This window comes from Sorex fumeus, unplaced genomic scaffold, assembly GCF_029834395.1.
Source record: "Sorex fumeus unplaced genomic scaffold, SorFum_2.1 ptg000053l, whole genome shotgun sequence".
NCBI classification, from domain to species: Eukaryota; Metazoa; Chordata; class Mammalia; order Eulipotyphla; family Soricidae; genus Sorex; species Sorex fumeus.
The window spans coordinates 2605203-2625490 of NW_026606110.1; the positions used below are offsets into that span (position 1 = coordinate 2605203).

A 20288-nucleotide genomic window follows, 5' to 3' on the forward strand; every position below is an offset into this window, starting at 1 on the left:
TTCTATTCATGATAGATTTATATTTCCGTTTCTATAGAATATGAAAACAAGAGAGCTGGGATTGAAGGAAGTAATGAAAAGCATTCACTTTATCATCTGATTTACAAGACTGTGTTCAAGCTTTGCTTTTGCAATAAAACATATAGCTCCCAGAGGAACTAATGAGAAGGTTTTGAATACATTAAGTTTGGGTATAAATTGTCCTCAAGAAGATTATCAAGGACCAATCAAATACAATAGGAACAGAGATGCAAGAGTGGGGAGACCGCTGAGAGAGATGCTTAAGGAACATCCAATGAAGTTCCACAAATATAAGTACAATGAACAACCCTGATGCTCATGTAAACCAGATGAACCATCTGACAGCATAGTTGGCACTGTGAGACCTTCCTACTCTAGGGAGTACCAAGGAACACCGGGACCAAATCCCAACTCTACTGGAGTTTACAAGTTAGTTTTAAAAGGACAAGACTGGGGGCTAGAGATAATACAGCAGGGAGGGCACCTGATCGATCCCCTGCATCATGGATAGTCCCTGAAGACTTGTCCTCAGGAGTAATCCCTGAGCACAGAGCCAGGGGCAAGTCCTGAGCACTCTCAGGTTCTGAAAGGTTTTTGAAAAAATATTTTGAATATGAAAGGGAAATCAGGGGAAGAAATCTTCAGCTGCTTCACTTGGACAACTGACGGGTGTCTGTGAGACAACAGCCAAAACATTAATAATGTCCCCTTCAAATCACATGCTACAACACACACGGAGGTTAACCACCACAAACACAGGAACCCCTGGTCACAACTGCAACCCTAATGCATGTGCTGTGGGGACAGGACTCCAGATACATGAATAGGGAAAGTTGGATCTCCAATGAGGCAACCGGTTAGCATGTGGTATTTATACAGAAGTACGTGCAAAGAAAAGGGAGTAGGAAAAATGGTGCAGGCGTAGGGTGATGAACATTCTCTGGCTCGGGTGGCTCTGGTCTCAAGCCAAGTCAGATGTCCCCGGAATTTCCACTTACTCAGCAGTGAGATGTGACTGTCACTATCCCCCCAACAGGGCTGTTTTGAGGTTCACTATGAAGCAGTCAGCTTCACACGAATGACACTGAACCCGCCCCCTCCCCCAATCTCCCTTCCCTCACTGAGGTGGGAGTTGAGGTGACAGGGTCACACATATGTGACACATTTCGGTCATGCTCTTCACACATCAGGAGATACCCAAAAGTTTTTATTTAAAAAAAACCACAAGCCTTAGGACTGGGGCAAAAATACAGTGGGTAGGGTACTTGCCTTGAACAGACCCAGTCAGGTTCTATCCCCAGCATCCCATATGGTCCCGCAAGCCCACCAGGAGTGATCCCTGAGAGGGCTGCAGAAGAACTGGGTCCTGGAGAAGAGCAAAGGAATGCCAAAAAGGGGACTGTTTTTTTAAAAAAAAAATAAATAAATGAGAACTGGGAGAGGTGGAAGATGGTGGCATCAGGGTGGGAAAAAGGAAAGGAAAGGAAGGAAGGAAGGAAGGAAGGAAGGAAGGAAGGAAGGAAGGAGGGAGGGAGGGAGGGAGGGAGGAAGGAAGGAAGGAAAGAAAGGAAGGAAGATTGTCAGCAGCTGTGCCCACATCCCACAATCTCCTCCCTGTAAGCTCACCCATTGGCCTAGCTCTACAGGCTCATGATTAAATCTCGGAAGAGATCAACAAGCTGCAAATGTTCACAGGTACATCAGCTTCACAGTTGAAAACTCGGGGGCATCCTCAAGAGGCCAAGTCCCCACCCTGTCAAAATCCTGGCCGTCACATCCACAACCCACAGCTGCTGCTACGCCAAAAGCCGGAAGCCACTGCCTTGCCACTAAGCTCTGCAGAGATGCTGAACTGCTAAAAATTCCAGGTACACTGGTCATCAGGCTGAGAGCTCTGGGGTCTTCTTGGAGTGGGGGGCAGGAAGCTTCCCCTACCCCTCTGCTTCTGAACACCCTGGCAGCCACGCCCACATCCCACAAAGACCACCATCTAAACTCATAGCCCAGTTAAATATTCTGCATTTTTCAAACCTCCACATTCTACAATACTGACATCCCAGTAGAACACACCAGATTAGATGGGAAAGTAACATAGAAACCCACTAAACTCTAAAAACAAAAGTATAACACAGAAAAAAAAAGTATAGCACAGAAGGTTCAACTAACAACAATAGCTCTCAGCAAACCCTCAGACAAGGATTTAATGACCCATGGTGAGATACAATAATTTTCACAATTTTTTTACTAAAGTATTTTTTTTAACTCCATTAGCCACTTTGTTGTAACAAGCCATATAAAATAAATTATTTTGTGCCTACCAAGGGGGCAGGCTTGGGAAAATGGAGACAATGGTGGAGGGAAGGTCACACTGGTGATGGGGTTGGCGTTGGGATATCGAATGCCTATAACAAGTGTATCATGAACAGCTCTGTAAACCAAGGGTGTTCAGATAAAAGCAGGTTGGGAGGAAAAGAGGCAGCTACTGGGTTTTCAGGTCTTTGGTAGAGGTGGGTCAAGGGCACAAAGGTTAGGGCGGCCTGGTGACCCACCGCTGAGGGCTATCGTGCACATGCTGGGTTAGGGCTGGCAGGCTCAGTCATTCCAGAAAGGTCCTGGCAAGCCCACTGGAAGCACAGTGCTGAAAGCAGCTTACAACCATGCACCCCTTCCCTCCCCTTCACCCCTGGTCACCCCCAGGCCACACTCTGGAGGGGGTGTGGGGGTGGGATGTCCCTCCAGCTGGGGGAGCAGATCCTGCAGAGCCTTTTCTTCTCCTTCAGACGCTGGGGATCCGTGACCTTCTTCTTGGCCTTTGAGTCCAGCTCGAGCTGGAAACCTAGAAGGCCTCTCAACGTTTGTTCAACAAAATCCCAAAAGCAAATAATAAGATCATCAGCCAAGGGGGGCAAGGGGGGCAGTAAGAGCCAGAGGACACTAAGTAAACAACACAGAGACACGGCAGGAGCACTGGGCTCAACCCAGAGTCCAGTCAAGGCCAGTCAGGTTCAGCAGCCGCCTCCATCTCTGAACCCGCCCTGGGGAACACACACCGATTCCCTAAGTGCTGGGGCCCATCCCAAGCTTTACTAGACTCCGAACGAGTCAGAGCTGAAAACTCCGCTTGGTGCTTTTCTGAAAGGAGCTGCAGTAGGATCTGCCCATGAATGTTTACTGCAACCATAGCTGCGTCTACACGACACTGGGAGAAAATCAGAGCCAAAGAGCAATTCCAAAGGCTTTTTCCAGAAAAGAACTCTTGGGAACAGGAACCACATAAGGGCCAGTCGCGAGGCTTCTCATGGTTTCAGGAATCGAAAAGGGTCTCTCATATAGTTGGGACTAAAGGCAAAACTCCAGCAAGGTAACAAAGAGGAGGCAAAGGGAGAGGGAGGAGGAGGAGGAGGAGGAGGTAGTGGAGGAGAGAGGGAGGAGGAAGAGGAGAAAGAGAAGGAAGAAAAGGAGGAGGAAGAGGAGGAGGAGGAAGAGAAGGAGGAGGAGGGAGAAGGAAGAGGAGAAAGGGGAAGAAAGGGAAGAGGAGGAAGTGGAGAAGGAGGAAGAGGAGGAGGAAGAGGAGAGAGGAAGAGGAGAGAGGAAGAGGAAGAAAGGGGAGAAGGAAGAGGAGGAGGAAGAAGAGAAGGAGGAGACGGAGGAGGGAGGTGGAAAGGAGGAGGAGGGCGTAAGAGGGGAAAGAGGAGGGGAGGGGGAGGGCCACAGCTCTGCCTGCCATCTGGCCTTGCATCAGGAACTAAAGCGCAGCGGGAGCTGGGGTCGCGCTCCAGCCCATACTCACGAATCCGTCTTCTGTGATAACGGGAGGCTCTGAAACGAGACAAGACACTGCATCAGCTCGCTGCGTCGGCGCGCCGGGGCTACAAGCACTCAGGGCCGCGCCCGGGCACGTGGGCGGCCTTTGAGGCTGGGAGTCGCGGCGGAGGTCGGGGTCGGGGGAAGGAGGCCTGATTCCCGCGACCCCCGGAAGGGCCCCCGCGGCGCACGTACCCGCCGTGAGCCGCCTCTCGGGCATCGCCGCCGCGCGGCTGCTCAGGGCCCCGGGGCGGGCGCTGAGGCCCTCGGGCCCGCGAGTGGCCGGCTGGGCGCGCTGGCCTGCGTTGCTAGGGAGCGCACAATGCGGGCACCGGAGGGCACGGGGGCGGGGGCGTGCGTGGACCCGGAGGGAGGGGAGCGGGGAGGAGGGACGGAGCGGGAGGAGGGGGATGGAGGAGGGAGAAGGGGAAAAAGAGGAGGAAGAAGGAGGAGAGGGGAGGGGAGGAGGAGGAAGAGAAGGAAGAGGGGGAGGACAGCGAGGGAAAGGAGCAGGAGAAGGCTCCCAGCCCACGGGTCTCCACGGTTGCTGAGTGGATCAAACACCTTGCATGCGCCTCCCTGCCGCCCCCTCCCCCTTCCATCCTGGAGTGAGCCTCTCCCACTTGTTTTGCAGTAATCTGTTAGACTAGATGGCTAAGCTTTTTTTTTTTTTTTTTTTAGTGAAACACCATGAGGTACAGATTTACAAATTTTTGTGCTTCGGTTTCGATTATACAATGATGAAATACCCTCCCTCCACCAGTGCCCATTTTCCACCACCACGGATCCCAGTATCCCTCCCACACCCATCCCCCCCCCCCCCCATCCCACCCTGCCTCTGTGGCAGGGCATTCCTTTTCGTTCTCTCTCTCCTTTTGGGTGTTGTGGTCTGCAAAAGAGGCAGTGAGTGGCAATCATGTTCAGTCCATAGTCTGCTTTCAACATGCATCTCCCCTCCAAACACCCTTTATTTGGTGCTTCCGTCTCTATCTGAGCTGCCCTTTACCCTAGAAATTGAGCTCCCATTTGACCCAGCAATACCACTCCTGGGAATATATCCCAGAGAGGCAAAAATGTATAGTCGAAGTGACATCTGCATTTATTTGTTCATTGCAGCACTCTTTACAATAGCCAGAATCTGGAAGAAACCTGAGTGCCCGAGAACAGATGACTGGTTAAAGAAACTTTGGTACATCTACACAATGGAGTACTATGTAGCTGTTAGAAGAGATGAAGTCAAGAAATTTACATACAAGTGGTACTACATGGAAAGTATCATGTTACGCGAAATGACTCAGAAAGAAAGGGAATGACATAAAAAGATTGCATTCATCTGGGGAACATAAAGTAAGTAAAATAGGAGATTAATAGCCAAGAATAGACGAGATCAGTACCAGAAGGATTACTCCATAGCTTAGAGGCGGGAAATCTCCCTAGGAGACCGCGCAGATGGGCTGGGATGCGGAGGACTTGTGTCTGGGTGTGTTTTGGAAGCGTTAAGATGGACACGAGCAGGTGGAACGTGAGAGGGGAAGGGTAGAGGAAGCGCTGGACAGTCGGTAACCGTGGAAAGGGCGCTGGCCTTGCTCCAGGCACCCCAGAAGTGATCCCTGAGCACAGAGCCAGGAGAGAGCCCTGAACACAAATGAAACATTAAAAACAGTATTTCTGAGGAGAAGGTCTCCACTTTCAGAAATATTCTGAGTCAACCGATAATCCAACTTTCAGCCTGGACATCTTGGTCCCCAGCTGGCACCTCTGCTTGAGCCGGAGAACCCTAATCCATCAGCTTTGCTGTTCTCAGACATAGATGCTTCTCCCCAGTGACTCCAAGCGGAAAAGTCCACAAGGAAATCCTCCTCCTCCTCCTCCACCCTCTCCTCCCCCACGGCTTCCTTGAGAACCCCCCATTCCTAGGCTCTCCCTCCAGTCACCTGGTCGCTGAGCCAGAAACCCAGACCAGTCAGCTGGCCAAACCAGGCCAGTTCCACCAGATGTGCTTGCAGAGGCGTGTGCCCTTGCAGCCCACTGGCCACAGCCGCTCCCCTGTGAACCCGCGACTTCAGAGCTGCCAGCTGGTTCCCCTTCCGATCTTTGCTTCTGGTGGAACACCTCCAACCTCCCTTCTCTCTGCTGAAGCAGAGTGATTCTCCATAAGGCCTCTCTGGCTACCTGAATCCTTTCACATGTTTCACTCGAACCACGTGGGGCCCACTGAGCACTAACACACGTGGGACAGAAGGCAGGTGACTGTGTTGCAAGAGTCCAGAACATGTCTTGGTAGATTCTCTTCTTTGGGAGTTAGGGGGACGGTTTGGACCACGTGGGTTGTGCTGTCGGGGCTTACTCCCGGATCTGTGCTCGGGCCACGCTTGGTGGGGCTCTGGGTGCCATATGCAGTGTTGGGGGTTATTCAACCCCAGGGTCAGGAAAGGCGAGGAGGGTCCCTGGCTTTCAGTAGTGGGATGTGACACCTCAGAGGGCTTGGAGGAAGCGGCTGGAGGACTCACCTTTGTGGGAAGCACTCACTCTGGATGCCCTCCAAGGGAGTGGGACATGGCCAGAACTGGTGCTGGCACAGGCCTCAGACCAGAGGGCAGAAGGGGCAGATCTGACTTCCATTCTGCATATATTAGTGTTTGGAGACACCCCCTGGGCATCACACAGTCCCAGGGAACTGAATCTGGCTCTCCCTCATGCAAAGCCAGTGCATGGCCCATTGACTATCTCTCTGGCTTCTTCTTCACTTTCTTTTGTGGTGCTGGGATCAAATCAAGGTCTCCTGCATGTGGGGCCTCCACTTTACCAATGAGCCACAGCCCTGCCCCTCTGCAGGGAGCACTTCCTTAATTGTTGGATGTGAGAACAAAGCAGCAAAGCCGGTGGAGAATAACTTCGAGAATGGTCGATTTTCTTCATCATCGATGTGGAGCGCTCTCAGTAGAACAGAGAGGACCTGTGGATATTTATTGGCCAACCAAAGGGAGATTCTAAGGGGAGATTCTAAGCCCTTGATTCCCAAATCTGGAATTGAATGAAGAGAGAAGAGAGTCTCTCTCTCTCTCGCTCGCTCGCTCTATCTCTCTATCTCTCTCCTGATACTCTCTTTCATTCTTCACTGATAGTGGGGGATCATCTTCATCTCCTTGGTCCAAACTCCTATCCTGAAACCCTACTCGTATTAACTCCATCTCTTCCCCTCATCCCCCCCCCACAGGCTGTCAATTTCCAGGAGTTGTGCCCTTAGTTGACCCCCCCTTCCAGCACCCACCACCGTGTGCCCACCCATCACTGCATACTTGTGGAAACATCCTTTCTCCATGGCGTGGGGCCCTGCACACAGCAGACGGGATTGGTTAATCCCTGGTATTAGTAGTCACAATAATTTAGGAAATGGATTGAGGAGGTGAGATCATAGCCCAGAGACAAACAGCTTGAAAGTGTTGAGCCCTAAATTGATCCAGATCTGTCCCATCCCGAATCTCAGCTCTTTAGCTACCATGATATACGGCCTCTCTCTTTCTAAAAATAATCTCGTGCAAATTTAAAATAACACAAAACAGTAAGTTATCCACCACCACCCCTCATGGTAGGTTATAAACTATTCTCATGATTTGAAGACAGGGGTGAGTAACGGTTTTATTAAAGATGCAATCCAGCTATAAAAATTAACTATATGAGGTATATCATTCCATAGTTTTCAGTCTGTTCAGAATTGTGCAACCATCACCACAATTAATTTTAGAACATTGTCATCACATCAAAGAAAACCCAGACTATAAAAAAATTTAGTTAACAGTGATTTATAAAGTTATTGGTAGTTGAGTTATTATTGGCATACAAAACCAACCACACCCCCACCACCAGTGTCTCCCTTCTTCCACCAGTGTCCCATGCTCCCTCCAATACCCTTGCCCCCCAAGATCTCCCCCCACATGTACCACCTGCCCCCTTGACAGGCTCATTTCAAAGGTTGGTGATTTGTATTTTAGGTCTTGTGATTTCATTGTTGTTGAGTCTGTGCTCACTAGCCCAGTCTCCCACATCACGGGTAGGCCTGCAAAGCCCAGGCCCTTCAAGGACCATCTCCTCCTTACTCTCTTCCTCGCCCTCCACAATGCTTAGCAACCACCTTCCGTCTCTAGACGGCCTGAATGTTTCACGTGAATGTAAATCACCGTGCAGTGGTCTTTTGTGACCAGTTTCTTTCACTTCATAAAATATTTCCAAGGGATTAAAGAGATGCTTTAATGGGGTGAGTGCATGCTTTGCATGCCGGAAGCCTAGGTTTTATCCCTGGCACCACTTGGTCCCCCTGAGCACTGCCAAAAGCACTGCCACTCTATCTGTACTTGGAGGCAGCAGTAGCCCCCAAGTACCACCAGATGTGACCAAATTTTTTTTTAAGATTCACTTGTGTCTTAACAAGTCAATATACCCGATTGCTTTTATTGCTGAATAACATTCCACTTGTGAAAGACTAATCGTAAAATAATATACTTGTGGTGCAGATAGAAAACATCTTGTCCACCCATCTTGTGATAGGCATTTGGCTTATTTCCTTTTTTTGAATATTACAAATACTGTTGCTAGGAACATTCATGAATGCCTTTAGTGTGGATATGTGTTTTCATTTGTCTTGATGTACACCAATAGATAAAGGTATGTAACCTTTATATACACCCTTGACATGGCTCAAAGGGCGAACTTGTGTTTCCTCAGCAGCCCAGTCTGGGTGATGCTCTGTCAGACCATTGTCCATGTTGGGTTGGCTGCACTCTACATCTCCACCAGCAGAGGACCATTTACCTTCCTGCATCGATACCAACATGAGCCATCTGACTTTTTCCATTCTGCTAGGAGTGCCATGGAGATGCTCTGAGGCTTCAGTCTGCCCTTTCCCATGAGCATATTTCACTTGAACATTTGTTTCAAGAGAACAATTTTATTTGTTCTGTTTCTGTGCCCCATAATGTACGTTTTCCACACAGGCCGTTCTATCAGTCTGTATGTTGTTTAAAGCCACAGCAATTCAAAACCAGCAGCTTACAGTGGAGCTCTGTGAATAAAGTTTACAAACCTTGCTTCTGGACATGTTAGCAATTCTGAGGGGTGTGTTGGGGTGATCTTTCTTAAATATAGACTCTGTAGTGCACCCTATAGTTCAACTTGCTGTGGGGGGTGCAGGGAGGATGATTCTGGATTGTATCTCAGTCTCCCTACCCAAGAGCTGGGCCTGGGATACAACCACATGCCAAAACAACACCGAACAGGACAGAAGGGATACCAAGTCAAGTGACTCCCAAAGAAGAGAAATTATCAGGTCTCACCTGGGCATCCAGCTGAGTGTCTCGCCATTCAACCTGCATTTTGAGGATGAATTTCCACGAGAGCCCAGAGAGACAGTGCAGGGGTCTCTGTAAAATGGTTCCCCAAGTTCCAGTGGCCGGGCAAGTGAGCAGGTAGACAGACACCTGCTTGACAAGAGCCAAGTGTCTGCGCTTGTACCTGTCAGGTTGTGACTGGGAGCCACTGCTCAGCCAGGTTTGGAGTCAGGGCCCATGGAAGCCCTACTATGGGTGGGGACCACGCCCAAGGCCCGCGTTTATTTCACCACTTTCTTGTTGGCTATTAAGGCGCTTGTCAGATGCTCAGACTCTGTGCCCCAAGGCTGCTGCCTCCTGATTCCTGACCGGCCAGAGGCAGTGACCTAGGTAGGAGGCCAGACCCAAGGGAAGGCCTTGCCAGCCCACCCAGAACTCTCATGACTTGGCTGGGAACTGGCCAGGGCCTCGCTCTTGCTCAGGACCAAACAGGAAAAGACAAAGATGCTTCCCCACTTGATTCCAAAGGCTGCTCCTGAGATTCTAGCCCCGGTCTAGGGGAAGAATCCCTAGTCTCCTCTCCCTTCTGCCCCTCCCCTTCCCCTCTGCCCCCTCCACTCCTTTTCTTCCTTCTCTTCTCCTTCCCGGGCTGGAACAATAGCACAGTGGGTAAGGTGTTTGCCTTGCACACAGCCAACATCGACCCGAGTTCGATTCCTCTGCCCCTCTCCCTCTCGGAGAGCCCAGCAAGCTACCCATGACGTATGCCAAACACAGTAACAATTGTCACAATGGAGATGTTACTGGGCCCGCTGGAGCAAATCCATGAACAGGAGGACAGTGACAGTGACTTCTCTTTCCCATCTCCCACTCCCCTATTCCTCTACTCTCTCTCCCTCACTCCTCCCCTCTCCTTCCCAACTCACTCCCCTCTGTCCTTCTACTCTCTTCCTCTCTTTTCTCCTCTTCCCCTCTCCCTTCCCCTTCCCTCTCCCCTCTTCCACTCTCCTCTCTCCTCCCTCCCTTTTCTTCCTTCCTTTCTCCTTCTCTCTCCCTTTCTCCCCTTCTCTCTGCTCTGCCCCCTTCTCCCCTCCCTTCCTCCTTCCCTCTCTCCATCCTGAGTCCCGGGGTAGCCCCAGACAGAAGCTGCCTCCTGGCCCAGACAGTCCACTTGGCCTGGACCTCTGCTGGTTCTCACTTGGTGACTTTCCCGCCTTCCCCCAAAGCTAAGCTACAGTCTGCTTCCCCGGAGAGGAATCTGCATGAGGAATCTGCAGGAGTAGGAGGGCTCAGTCTATCTGTGAGGGAGCCCCTTCTGGGCCCTGAGGTCAGTGCTGTGAAGGGGGGGGAAGCGCCCCACATGGGCCCCCCTCCCCGCACTCCTGTCTGTGAAATCACACGTCTTATCTATATTAAATAACGATGCCACACATCCGTATCACATTTAACTGGAAAATGGCATTTTTTTCCTATTTCCTAACTTAACAGTTCATAATTTTTTTGAAGGAGGAATATAATTACTTTAATACATTCATTAGGCAATTTCTTAACTTATCCAAGATAACTACCATCTGGACCTGCTGTTTTAGATTTATTCTAATTGTCAATATATTCCATTACATTACTTTGTTTTTTGCACAAACTGATGAGATAATTTCATCTTTAACCCTTACCTGGTTGAACTTATAAAAAGCTAATATTGCTAGAGGAGATTGTAATTTTTCCCTCCGCTTCATCTTCCTCCCCACCCCACACTGTAGCCCTGTTCTCCCGTTGTTCATCGATTTGCTCAAGCAGGCCCAGTTAAGTCTCCATTGTGAGACTTCTTGTTACTGTGTTTGGCATTTCGAATACGTCCCGGGGAGCTTGCCAGGCTCTGCCGTACAGGCTAGATACTCTCGGTAGCTTTCTGGGCTCTCCGAGAGGGGCGGAGGAATCAAACCTGGCTTGGCTGGGCCAGCCGCATGCAAGACAAACACCTTACTGCTGTGCTATCACTCCAGCCCTTCACCGAAAAAAATAAATAAATTGAGGGGCCAGAGAGAAATATACAAGAGTTAGAGAGTATCCTTGCTTGAAGCCAAGCCTGACTGGATCCCCAGCACCACAAAATGCCATCCCTCCCCTCCCTCAGAAGTGATCCCTGAGCACAGGGCCAGGGGTAAGCCCTGAGCACTGCTGATGTGACACCCCCACCCCACCCTCGCCGAAAGAAAAGAGAAAGTTTGAGTTCTCAGGGATATTATTATATTCAGGTTGGTCTCGTCTGTGGCTCCAGCACTGAAAACAAAACTGAGCTTGGCATTATAAAAGCTCGATTTAAAAAATAAGTGTATTATATGAATAATGGGGGAGGGGGGAGGGGCCACACCCAGAGAAGCTCAGGTGAGTAACTCCTGACTCTATAGCCAGGAGTCGTTCCTGGTGATGCTCGAGAACCATGTGAGATGCCGGGCATCCAAGCAGGCCAGCCATGCGCAAGGCAAATGCTGCCCTACCCACTGTGCTATCACTCCAATCCCTGCATAAACAATTTAACAAGGGAATAAAGATACCGTTGAAACTTGACAAATAAAGCAAGATGCTGCTACATGTGGCCAAAATCTGGAACACTGACTCTGCCGAATTCTGGCAAGGATTTGGAAACCCCTCGGCAAAGTTTGGTTTCTTGGAAATGTACGCATACCTACTTTCACCCCGTGATCTAGGAACCAAGCTCTCTGGTAATGCCCCGAGGAGGCTAGAGCACAGCCACAACAGACCCTGCACAGGAATGTTTACGGCAGCTTTGTTCTTTGTTCTTGACCAAAAGAATAAAGGCTGGGGGTTGGGCGTGATTTGGGCCACATCTGACATTACTCATGAATTCATATGTAATGCCGGGGATAACCTGGCTCAGCTACAAGGAAGGCAAGCACCCAAACCCCTGCACTGTCCCCTGTCCGCAGAGCAATTTGATGGCCAACATTTGCAAGCCGCTCAGATGCCCTGCAGGAAGCGGATGGACAAGGTGGTGCATCCAAACAGTTATTCTGTACTAAAAAGAACTGTGGCAGGCCGGTAATGTGGCTCAGGGGGTAGAGCCCTCGGCTTGCAGAGATGGGGCTTCAGCCCAAAGCACTGCCCAGAGGGGCCCCAGCATCATTGCTCACAGACCCATCTGGGAGGTGAGCTAATGAGCCCTGAAAAGAACAGGCCGAGGAACGGGAGAGATAGCAAAATGGTCAGGGGGTCTTGCACACAGCCCACCAGGGATTGAGTCCCAACACTCTGTATGCCACCCCCTATCCAGTCGACTCTGGGCAGACCCAGGAGTAAGCCCTGAGCCCTGCCAGGTGTGGCCCCAAACAAGCAAACAAACACAATAGCCAACTAGTCTTTAAGCTCCACACAAAACCAGTGGAAAAAGTAAAAATTATATATGATTTGGGGAAAATTCTATGCTATTACAATGAGTTATGAATTCAGCAATTCAATTTCGACTTGATTCACTTTGGTGCCTGGACTTGAACCCAGGGACTGACACATGCCACACTTAAGCCCCACCACTGAGCCCGAACCTCACTTCAACTGAGAGAACTAATGGCAGACACACGCAGACTTGTACTAAAATGAGATTACCCACAGCATCGTTTATTCTTGTTTGTTTGTTTGTTTTATTTTGAGGCCACACTCAGTTATGCAAAGGGCTCACTCCTGGCTGTGCTCAGAGGACCATATGGTATCACAGTTCTGGAGGGCAGGAAGATTTAATTTTTAATCAATTTTGAAAATTGATTTATCGCAGTGCTTTAATAAAATTCTGGAAAAAAAATTAAAAAGTAATATACTGAAAACTTCACTTATTTTAGTATTCTTAGCACCTCCTCACCCCATCAATGCTCAGGGTCACTCCCAGTTCTGTGCTCAGGTGACCGGTAGTGCTGGGGATGCAAACCCAGCCTCCTGCATGCAAGTGAGTGTTGCCATCTTTTGGCCTTTCTCTGCAGCCCCAGAAATGAGTTTAAGTCAAAAGAAATGTGTCTTGAGCATAAATTTGACTCTTTGGAATACCAACACACAACAATATAAACACTGGTGTCATCTTAGCATGTAAAAGTTTACCCTATTCGGAACACCAAATGAAAGGTGTTTGGAGGATCCTCCCAGGAGGGGAAATGCATGTTGAAAGTAGACTATGGACTGAACATGATTGCCACTCAATGCCTCTTTTGCAGACCACAACACCCAAAAGGAGAGAGAGAACAAAGGGGAATGCCCTGCCACAGAGGCAGGGTGGGAGGGGGGGTGGGGGGAAATGGGCACTGGTGGAGGGATGGGTATTTGATCATTGTATGACCGAAACTCAGGCACAAAGATTTGTAAATCTACAACTGTACCTCATGGTGCTTCACTAATAAAAAAAAAAAAAAGAATGACCTACATATCCTGTTTACCCAAGTTTTTGTGTACTTTGGATAAACATCTAAGAGGGGGAGTTATGATACAATAAATTCATTTTTTATATATTAAAAAAAAAGTTTACCCTATTCCTTACTTTCTATGTGAATGTATTCTGCAGCACTGTAGTACTGTCCTCCATTGTTCATCGAGTTGCTTGAGTGGGCACCAGTAATGTCTCCATTGTGAGACTTGTTGTTACTGTTTTTGGCATATCGAATACGTCACAGGTAGCTTGCCAGGCTCTACTGTGTGGGAGGGATACTCTCAGCTGAGAGGGATGGAGGAATCGAACCTGGGTCAGCCATGTGAAACGCCCTACCCGCTGTGCTATCACTCCACCCTGTGAATGTATTCTAGACCAGTTAATCATAAAGTGATCCATAGTGCAAATCCCCTTTTCCCTAAACACCTAATGCATGTATATGTATAAACATAATTTTGTGGAAGGGGGTGGTTCAGGCCATACCCAACATGCTCGGGGCTTGGTCCTGGTTCTGTGCTCAGGGGTCACTCCTAGTTTGGTTCTCAGGAGACAATGTGGGGTGCAGGAGATCAAACCCAGGTTTGCTGCAATCAAGGCAAGTGCCCAAATTACTGCACTATCTCTTGGCCCCCATATTTGAACTTTTGCTCCAATCACTCATTTTACTGTTCACAGTGCATGGGGATCAGACATTCAGCCAACTCAGCTAATATTTGCTGTCCATCAGACTCTCTGGGCATCCGGAGGCAGAGAGATGAGGAGAACTGGTCTACCCCCCAAGGAAATTGCTAATGGTAGAAGACCAGAAAGAGCAAGAAAGAGCAAAACAGCAGACTGAAAGAAGGTAAAAATATTCCATCCTGGGGGCCAGAGTGATAGAATAGTGAGTAGGGTGTTTGCCTTGCATGCTGCCGATCCGGGTTTAATTCCCGGTATCTCAGTGTCCTGTATTGTCCACCCATACACTGCCAGGAATAATTCCTTAGCCAGGAGTAACCCCTGAGCATTGCTGGGTGTGACAAAAAGAAAAGACAAAAAAAAAAGGAAAAGAAATATATTCCATCCTGTTGGAGAGATGAGAAAGAACTCATGGAAAGAAACTGGGGATTTGTGGATTTGGTGGGTTTAGCTGAAGGAGAAAGCGCAGGAGAAGCTTAGAAAACAGAAACCTCATCTGGCCAGAGCCAAGATGCAGGTTGGAATGTAGGTAGAGACGGGAGGAAGGAGTCTTAAGGGGATCCTAAATGCAACTGCATCTTAAATAGGTGCAACATAATTGAAGCCGCATTTTAGTGCAAATTAGCTGGCAAGGGACATTTAGGACAGATTCAGATGGAAGGAACACGTAGCAGCAGAGAGACCTGGAAGGAGGCATTTACTTGGAAAGACCTAACTCTGCATCACCTTCCTGGGAGGGGGGCGGGAGGGGTGCATAGCGGGAGCCCTACAAGCTGGTGCTCACCTCCGTTTTCCGCTGCTTCGCACGCCTCCCGGGCCTGCAGTGGGCGGCGGGCAGCCAGGAGGGCAGAGCCCTTGGGCGAGTAAACACAGATGGCCAAGGCACAGGCTGGGTGGCCACCCAGGGGCCGGTTCAAAGTCATCCGGAAAACAGAGCCCCTGCAGGCCAGCTCAAATATTTTAATTACCGACTCCAAGTAATAGCTATTACCACAGTTTATTCTATAGACATTCTAGAAATGAAGTCAGGGAACGTTTCCCCTATCTGGCAGTGTCACAGCACATCACCATCAAACATATCAAAGCTCCAAGCAGGTCGCGAGGCGGGTGCAGGGCGGACCGAGGCCACAAAGCTCCAAGCACGGGTCTCTGGTGCCCCCTGGCGGACGGTCTGGTGTCGGCGGGCGCTGCAGAGGGCAAAGCCCCGGGCAGATGCCCGCAGAGGGGCTGGGAATTAGGGGCATTTCCGTGCGCGGGCTCCCAAGGCGGGCTCAGGAGGCCCCGCGGGGACTCTTGGCGGCCCTGCAGTGCCAGAGATTAAGGGGTCACCCCAGCACTACTCTGGGGCCTCCCTGGCTACACTCAGCAACGCTCCGGGAAGCCTTGGAAATCAAACTGAATCCTGCATGCAACCACTGCGCTATGTCCCTGGCCTTTTCCTTAAAAAAAAAGAGACTTTTTTATAAAAATAATGGGGTTGGGGGAGGAGTGGTTACGCCACACTGGCAGTGCTCAGGGCTTGCTCCTGGCTCTGTGCTCAGGGATCACTCCCAGTGTGCTTGGAGGACCATGTGGAGTGCCAGAGATAGAACCTGGGGTCATGTGCATGGCAAATACCCTGTCCATTGTCTTTTCACTCCATCCAGACCTCTTCCTTTAAAAAAATTATATATGTATATAAAACTATTTTCTCTAGAAAAATAATATATATTTTTTCTCTAGAAAAATAATCTGTCACTGTCCTCCCGTTGTTCATCGATTTGCTCGAGCGGGCCCAGTAACGTCTCCATTGTGACAATTGTTACTGTGTTTGGCATATCGAACACACCACAGGGAGCTTGCCAGGCTTTACCTTGCGGGCGACATACTCTCAGTAAGCTTGTCGGGCTCTCCAAGAGAGACGGAAGAATCAAACTTGGGTCGGCCATGTTGGTCACTTGTAAGGCAAACACCCTACCACTATGCTATCGCTCCAGCCCAGAAAAATAATAAATATTATAGAGAGACTTGTTGTTACTGTGTTTGGCATATTCAATACGCCATGGGTAGCTTGCCAGGCTTTGGCGTGCAGGCGAGATACTCTCGGTAGCTAGCCAGGTTCTCTGAGATGTGTGGAGGAATCGAACCCAACTTGACCAGGCCAGCTGTGCACAAGGCAAATGCCCTACCACTGCTCTAAGTCTCACGAAGCAGACGTTACTGGGCCTGCTCGAGCAAATCTATGAACAACGGGAGGACCGTGACCGTGATATATATATATAGAGAGAGAGAGAGAAAGAGAGAGAGAATTTAAAATAAAGATACCTTAGAAAACTTAATGTCAGTGCCCAGGATCAGATTTTGAAAATCCATGCTAATGGGGCCAGAGCGCAGAGTGAGTGTACAGCCAGCAGGGCATTTGCCTTGCATGCGGCTGACCTGGATTCGATCCCCCGGCATGCTATATGGTCCCCTGAGCACCACCAGGAATGATTCCTGAGTGCAGAACCAAGAGCAATCCCTGAAAATTTCTGGTGTGATAGAAAGAAAGGAAAGGAAGGAAGGAAGGAAGGAAGGAAGGAAGGAAGGAAGGAAGAGAAAGAGAGAGAAAGAAAAAAGAAAGAAAGAAAGAAAGAAAGAAAGAAAGAAAGAAAGAGAAAGAAAGACTTATTTGTTTTTTGGCCACACCTGGCAATGCTCAGGGGTGACTCCCAGCTCTGCACTCAGCAATCACTCCTGGCGGTGCTTGGGGGTCCACAAAGGATGCTGGGGATAGACCCAGTCAGCCATGTGCAAGCCAAGCTCCCCACCGCTGTCCTATTCGTTCCAACCTTATGTATCAGCTATTTCTAAGTGTAGCTTCTCTTTATTTAACTAGCACAGATTTTTGGCCATTTATTTCCAAAGAGGAAACAGGCATAGGAAACCCTCCTGAGGCAGAGTATAAGCCTAACCTAATGACAGAAAAGGAACAACGGTCCTAAGGCAAGTTTAAGACCTCAATGGGTTGGAATTAGCATTCTGCTTCCCACATTTACTATTGTCAGAAGTATATTATTTACTGAAATTTACTATTTTAGGCAGAAGAGCAAAAACAGAAAGAAGTTTCTTTTCCTTTTTCGCCCCTGAAAGCCATTGACCACTGGTCTACCCAGTCTATCACATCTGTCTTCCTGCATCGCCCCACCCATTAGTGTGTTAATGTTCTATTTCACTCTGTGAAATTCATGTTTTTCTACCTTTAATCTCAGAAATCTCCTCCTACTGTTAACAGCGGAAATTCAATTTTTTAAATCTTTCTGACTTCATTAGGATTTTGTTAGAACCTAATGGCAGGAATAAAGTAGTGTGAGGATTTAAGCCATATGGAGCAATGGTTTTATAATATATAACAGTTAATAAAAACTTTTTGTAAGTTAAATGACAAACTAAAATTTAAGGAAGATTTTTCTAAATAGACCTATACTTAACTCACATATTAAAGTTGTCTTATTAAAATAATATTAAAAAGCTACACTTAAGAGCTACATTTAATGAATAATACAGAAGGCAGGGTGTTTGCCTGCAGCAAACCAGGATTTGATCTCTGGCACCCTATTTGATCCCCTGAGCCTGCCAGCAGTGTTCCCTGTTGCAGAGCAAAGAGTAACCCCTGAGAACCAGCGATGTCGCCTACAAACCAAAACCAAAAGAAAACAAAAAAGAGCTTCATTTAAATTTTGTATTTGTAGTATAGACATTGACATACAAGTTACTTAAAATCAAAGAAATTAATAAAACTATTCTCAGATCTTCCCCTGGTTTTAGTAACTTACTCAAACGGTAGAATTTGCCTCTTCCTTGCTATTGTTTTATTAATGAAACATGTAACCTTAAATCATTTTTTTGAAATTTATACATTATATAAAGGTAAAGGCCCTCCCGTTGATCGTCAATTTGCTTGAGCGAGCCCAGTAACATCTCCATTGGAGACTTTGTTGTTACTGTGTTTGGCATATCGAATACGTCTTCCCATTATATAAGGGCTGGAGCGATAGCACAGCAGTAGGGCATTTGCCTTGCACGCAGCCAACATGGCCGACCCGAGTTTGATTCCTCCGCCCCTCTTGGAGAGCCCGGCAAGCTACCGAGAGTATCTTGCCCGCACAGCAGAGCCTGGCAAGCTACCCGTGATGTATTCGATATGCAAACACAGTAACAACAAACTCTCCAATGGAGACGTTACTGGGCCCGCTCGAGCAAATCGTTAAACAATGGGAGGACAGTGACAGTGATACATTATAAGAAATCTCCTTATTATAAAAAACATGTCTTTCCACCCAGCTCAAATTTGTCAGAAAACTGATATCCAAGCCAAATTAAGTAAATTAAATCTGTGACTTAAGAGTTCTGGACAAAGAAGAAATCTGAATGGCAAAAAGACACAGGAGAAAATGCTCTACATCACTAATCATCAGGGAGATTCAGATCAAAACAACAATGAAATATCATCTCACACCACAGAGACTGGCCCACATCCAAAAGAGCAAAAGCAACCGGTGTTTGGCGCGGATGTGGCGAGAAAGGGACCCTCCTTCACTGCTGGTGGGAATGCCGACTGGTTCAGCCCTTTTGGAAAACAGTATGGACAATTCTCCAAAAATTAGAAATTGAACTCCCATTTGACCCAGCAATACCACTCCTGGGAATATATCCCAGAGAGGCAAAAAAGTACAGTCGAAATGACATTTGCACTTCTATGTTCATTGCTGCAAGTTCACAATAGCCAAAATTTGGAAAAAAAACCCAAGTGCTCAAGAACAGATGACTGGTTAAAGAAACTTTGGTTTCATCTACACACTGGAATACTATGCAGCTGTTAGAAAAGATTAAGTCATGAAATTTACATACAAGTGGTTCTACATGGAAAGTACCATGCTAAGTGAAATGAGCCAGAAAGAGAGGGACAGACAGAAAGACTGCACTCATCTGGGGAATACAAAGTAACAGAATGGGAGTCGAACACCCAAGAATAGTTGAGATCAGTACCAGGAGGCCTGCTCCACGGCTTGGAAGCCAGCAGCACGTGCTGGGGGAAAAGGCAGCTCAGATAGAGAAGGGAACAGCAAGTAAAGGATGCTTGGAGGACTTGCTCGGGATGCGAGATACACGCTGAAAGTAGACTATATACCGAACATGATGGCTACTCAAAACCTCTAATGCAAAGTACAACACCCTAAAGGAAAGAGAGAGCAAAAGGGAATGCCCTGTCACGGGGGGGGGGGGTGTGAGGGTGGGGGAATGGGAGGGCTACTGGGATCATTGGTGGTGGAGAATGGCCACTGGTGGAGGGATGGGTACTCGATCGTTGTACAACTGAAACCCAAGCACAAAAGTTTGTAAGTCTACAACTGTACCTCATGGTGTTTCACTAATTAAAAATAAATAAATATACATATAAAAGAAAAATGAGTTCTGGAATTTTTAAAACTACCTGTATGAAACGTGGTTTAGAAGGGTTTATTAACTAACATGAGTAAGCACATTCATCTCATCTTTTATAGCTTCCCAGTTACCAGTGTTAAGAGTCGTTTCATCAGAAGTTTGTGTGAAGGGGATATAAAATTAAGAGAAAGATTGAAATTAAAGAATATGTTTCATAGAGCTTCTAAAAACATTTTATTTGTATTTCATTTCAAATACTTATTTTCCAAATTTGTGAGACAATCTGTCTCAGGTTCAAATTTTTAAATATTATTTGGAAAACTATTTTTTAAAAATGGAATTTGAAGAACATTTCAACACACGGTGCTGAAATGTGCACAGATTTGTGAATGTTACATGAAACAGTCAAATGTATGCAACAGTGGAAATGCTTTATTTTAGAACAAACTCATTAAAATAGTTAAGAGCGACATAGTAAAATAAATAATTTTCAAAACTTCGTATTTTAAAGAAAACATACCATTGCATGGAACATAATATATAGAAAGTACTAAAGAATCACTATCTGTCATTAGCGGGATTACTCGCAGGGTTTCGAAATATTCATAATTGTAAGTCAGGCAAACAAAACA

The 20288-nt window shown here is 47.7% G+C and overlaps 1 protein-coding gene across 1 annotated transcript in view; it reads right to left on the reverse strand.

Annotated features, from left to right (window-relative positions):
* Positions 1–15176, reverse strand: part of RGS22 (regulator of G protein signaling 22) — a 151803-nt gene extending 136627 nt beyond the window's left edge. The window contains exons 1-4 of the mRNA XM_056124946.1: positions 15038–15176; positions 6336–6408; positions 3812–4133; positions 3109–3220 (exon numbers count right to left, since the gene is read on the reverse strand). Coding sequence (XP_055980921.1) covers positions 3109–3220; positions 3812–4133; positions 6336–6408; positions 15038–15176 — 646 coding nt within the window. The remainder of the gene's footprint in view (positions 1–3108; positions 3221–3811; positions 4134–6335; positions 6409–15037) is intronic.
* Positions 15177–20288: the final 5112 nt, after the last annotated feature.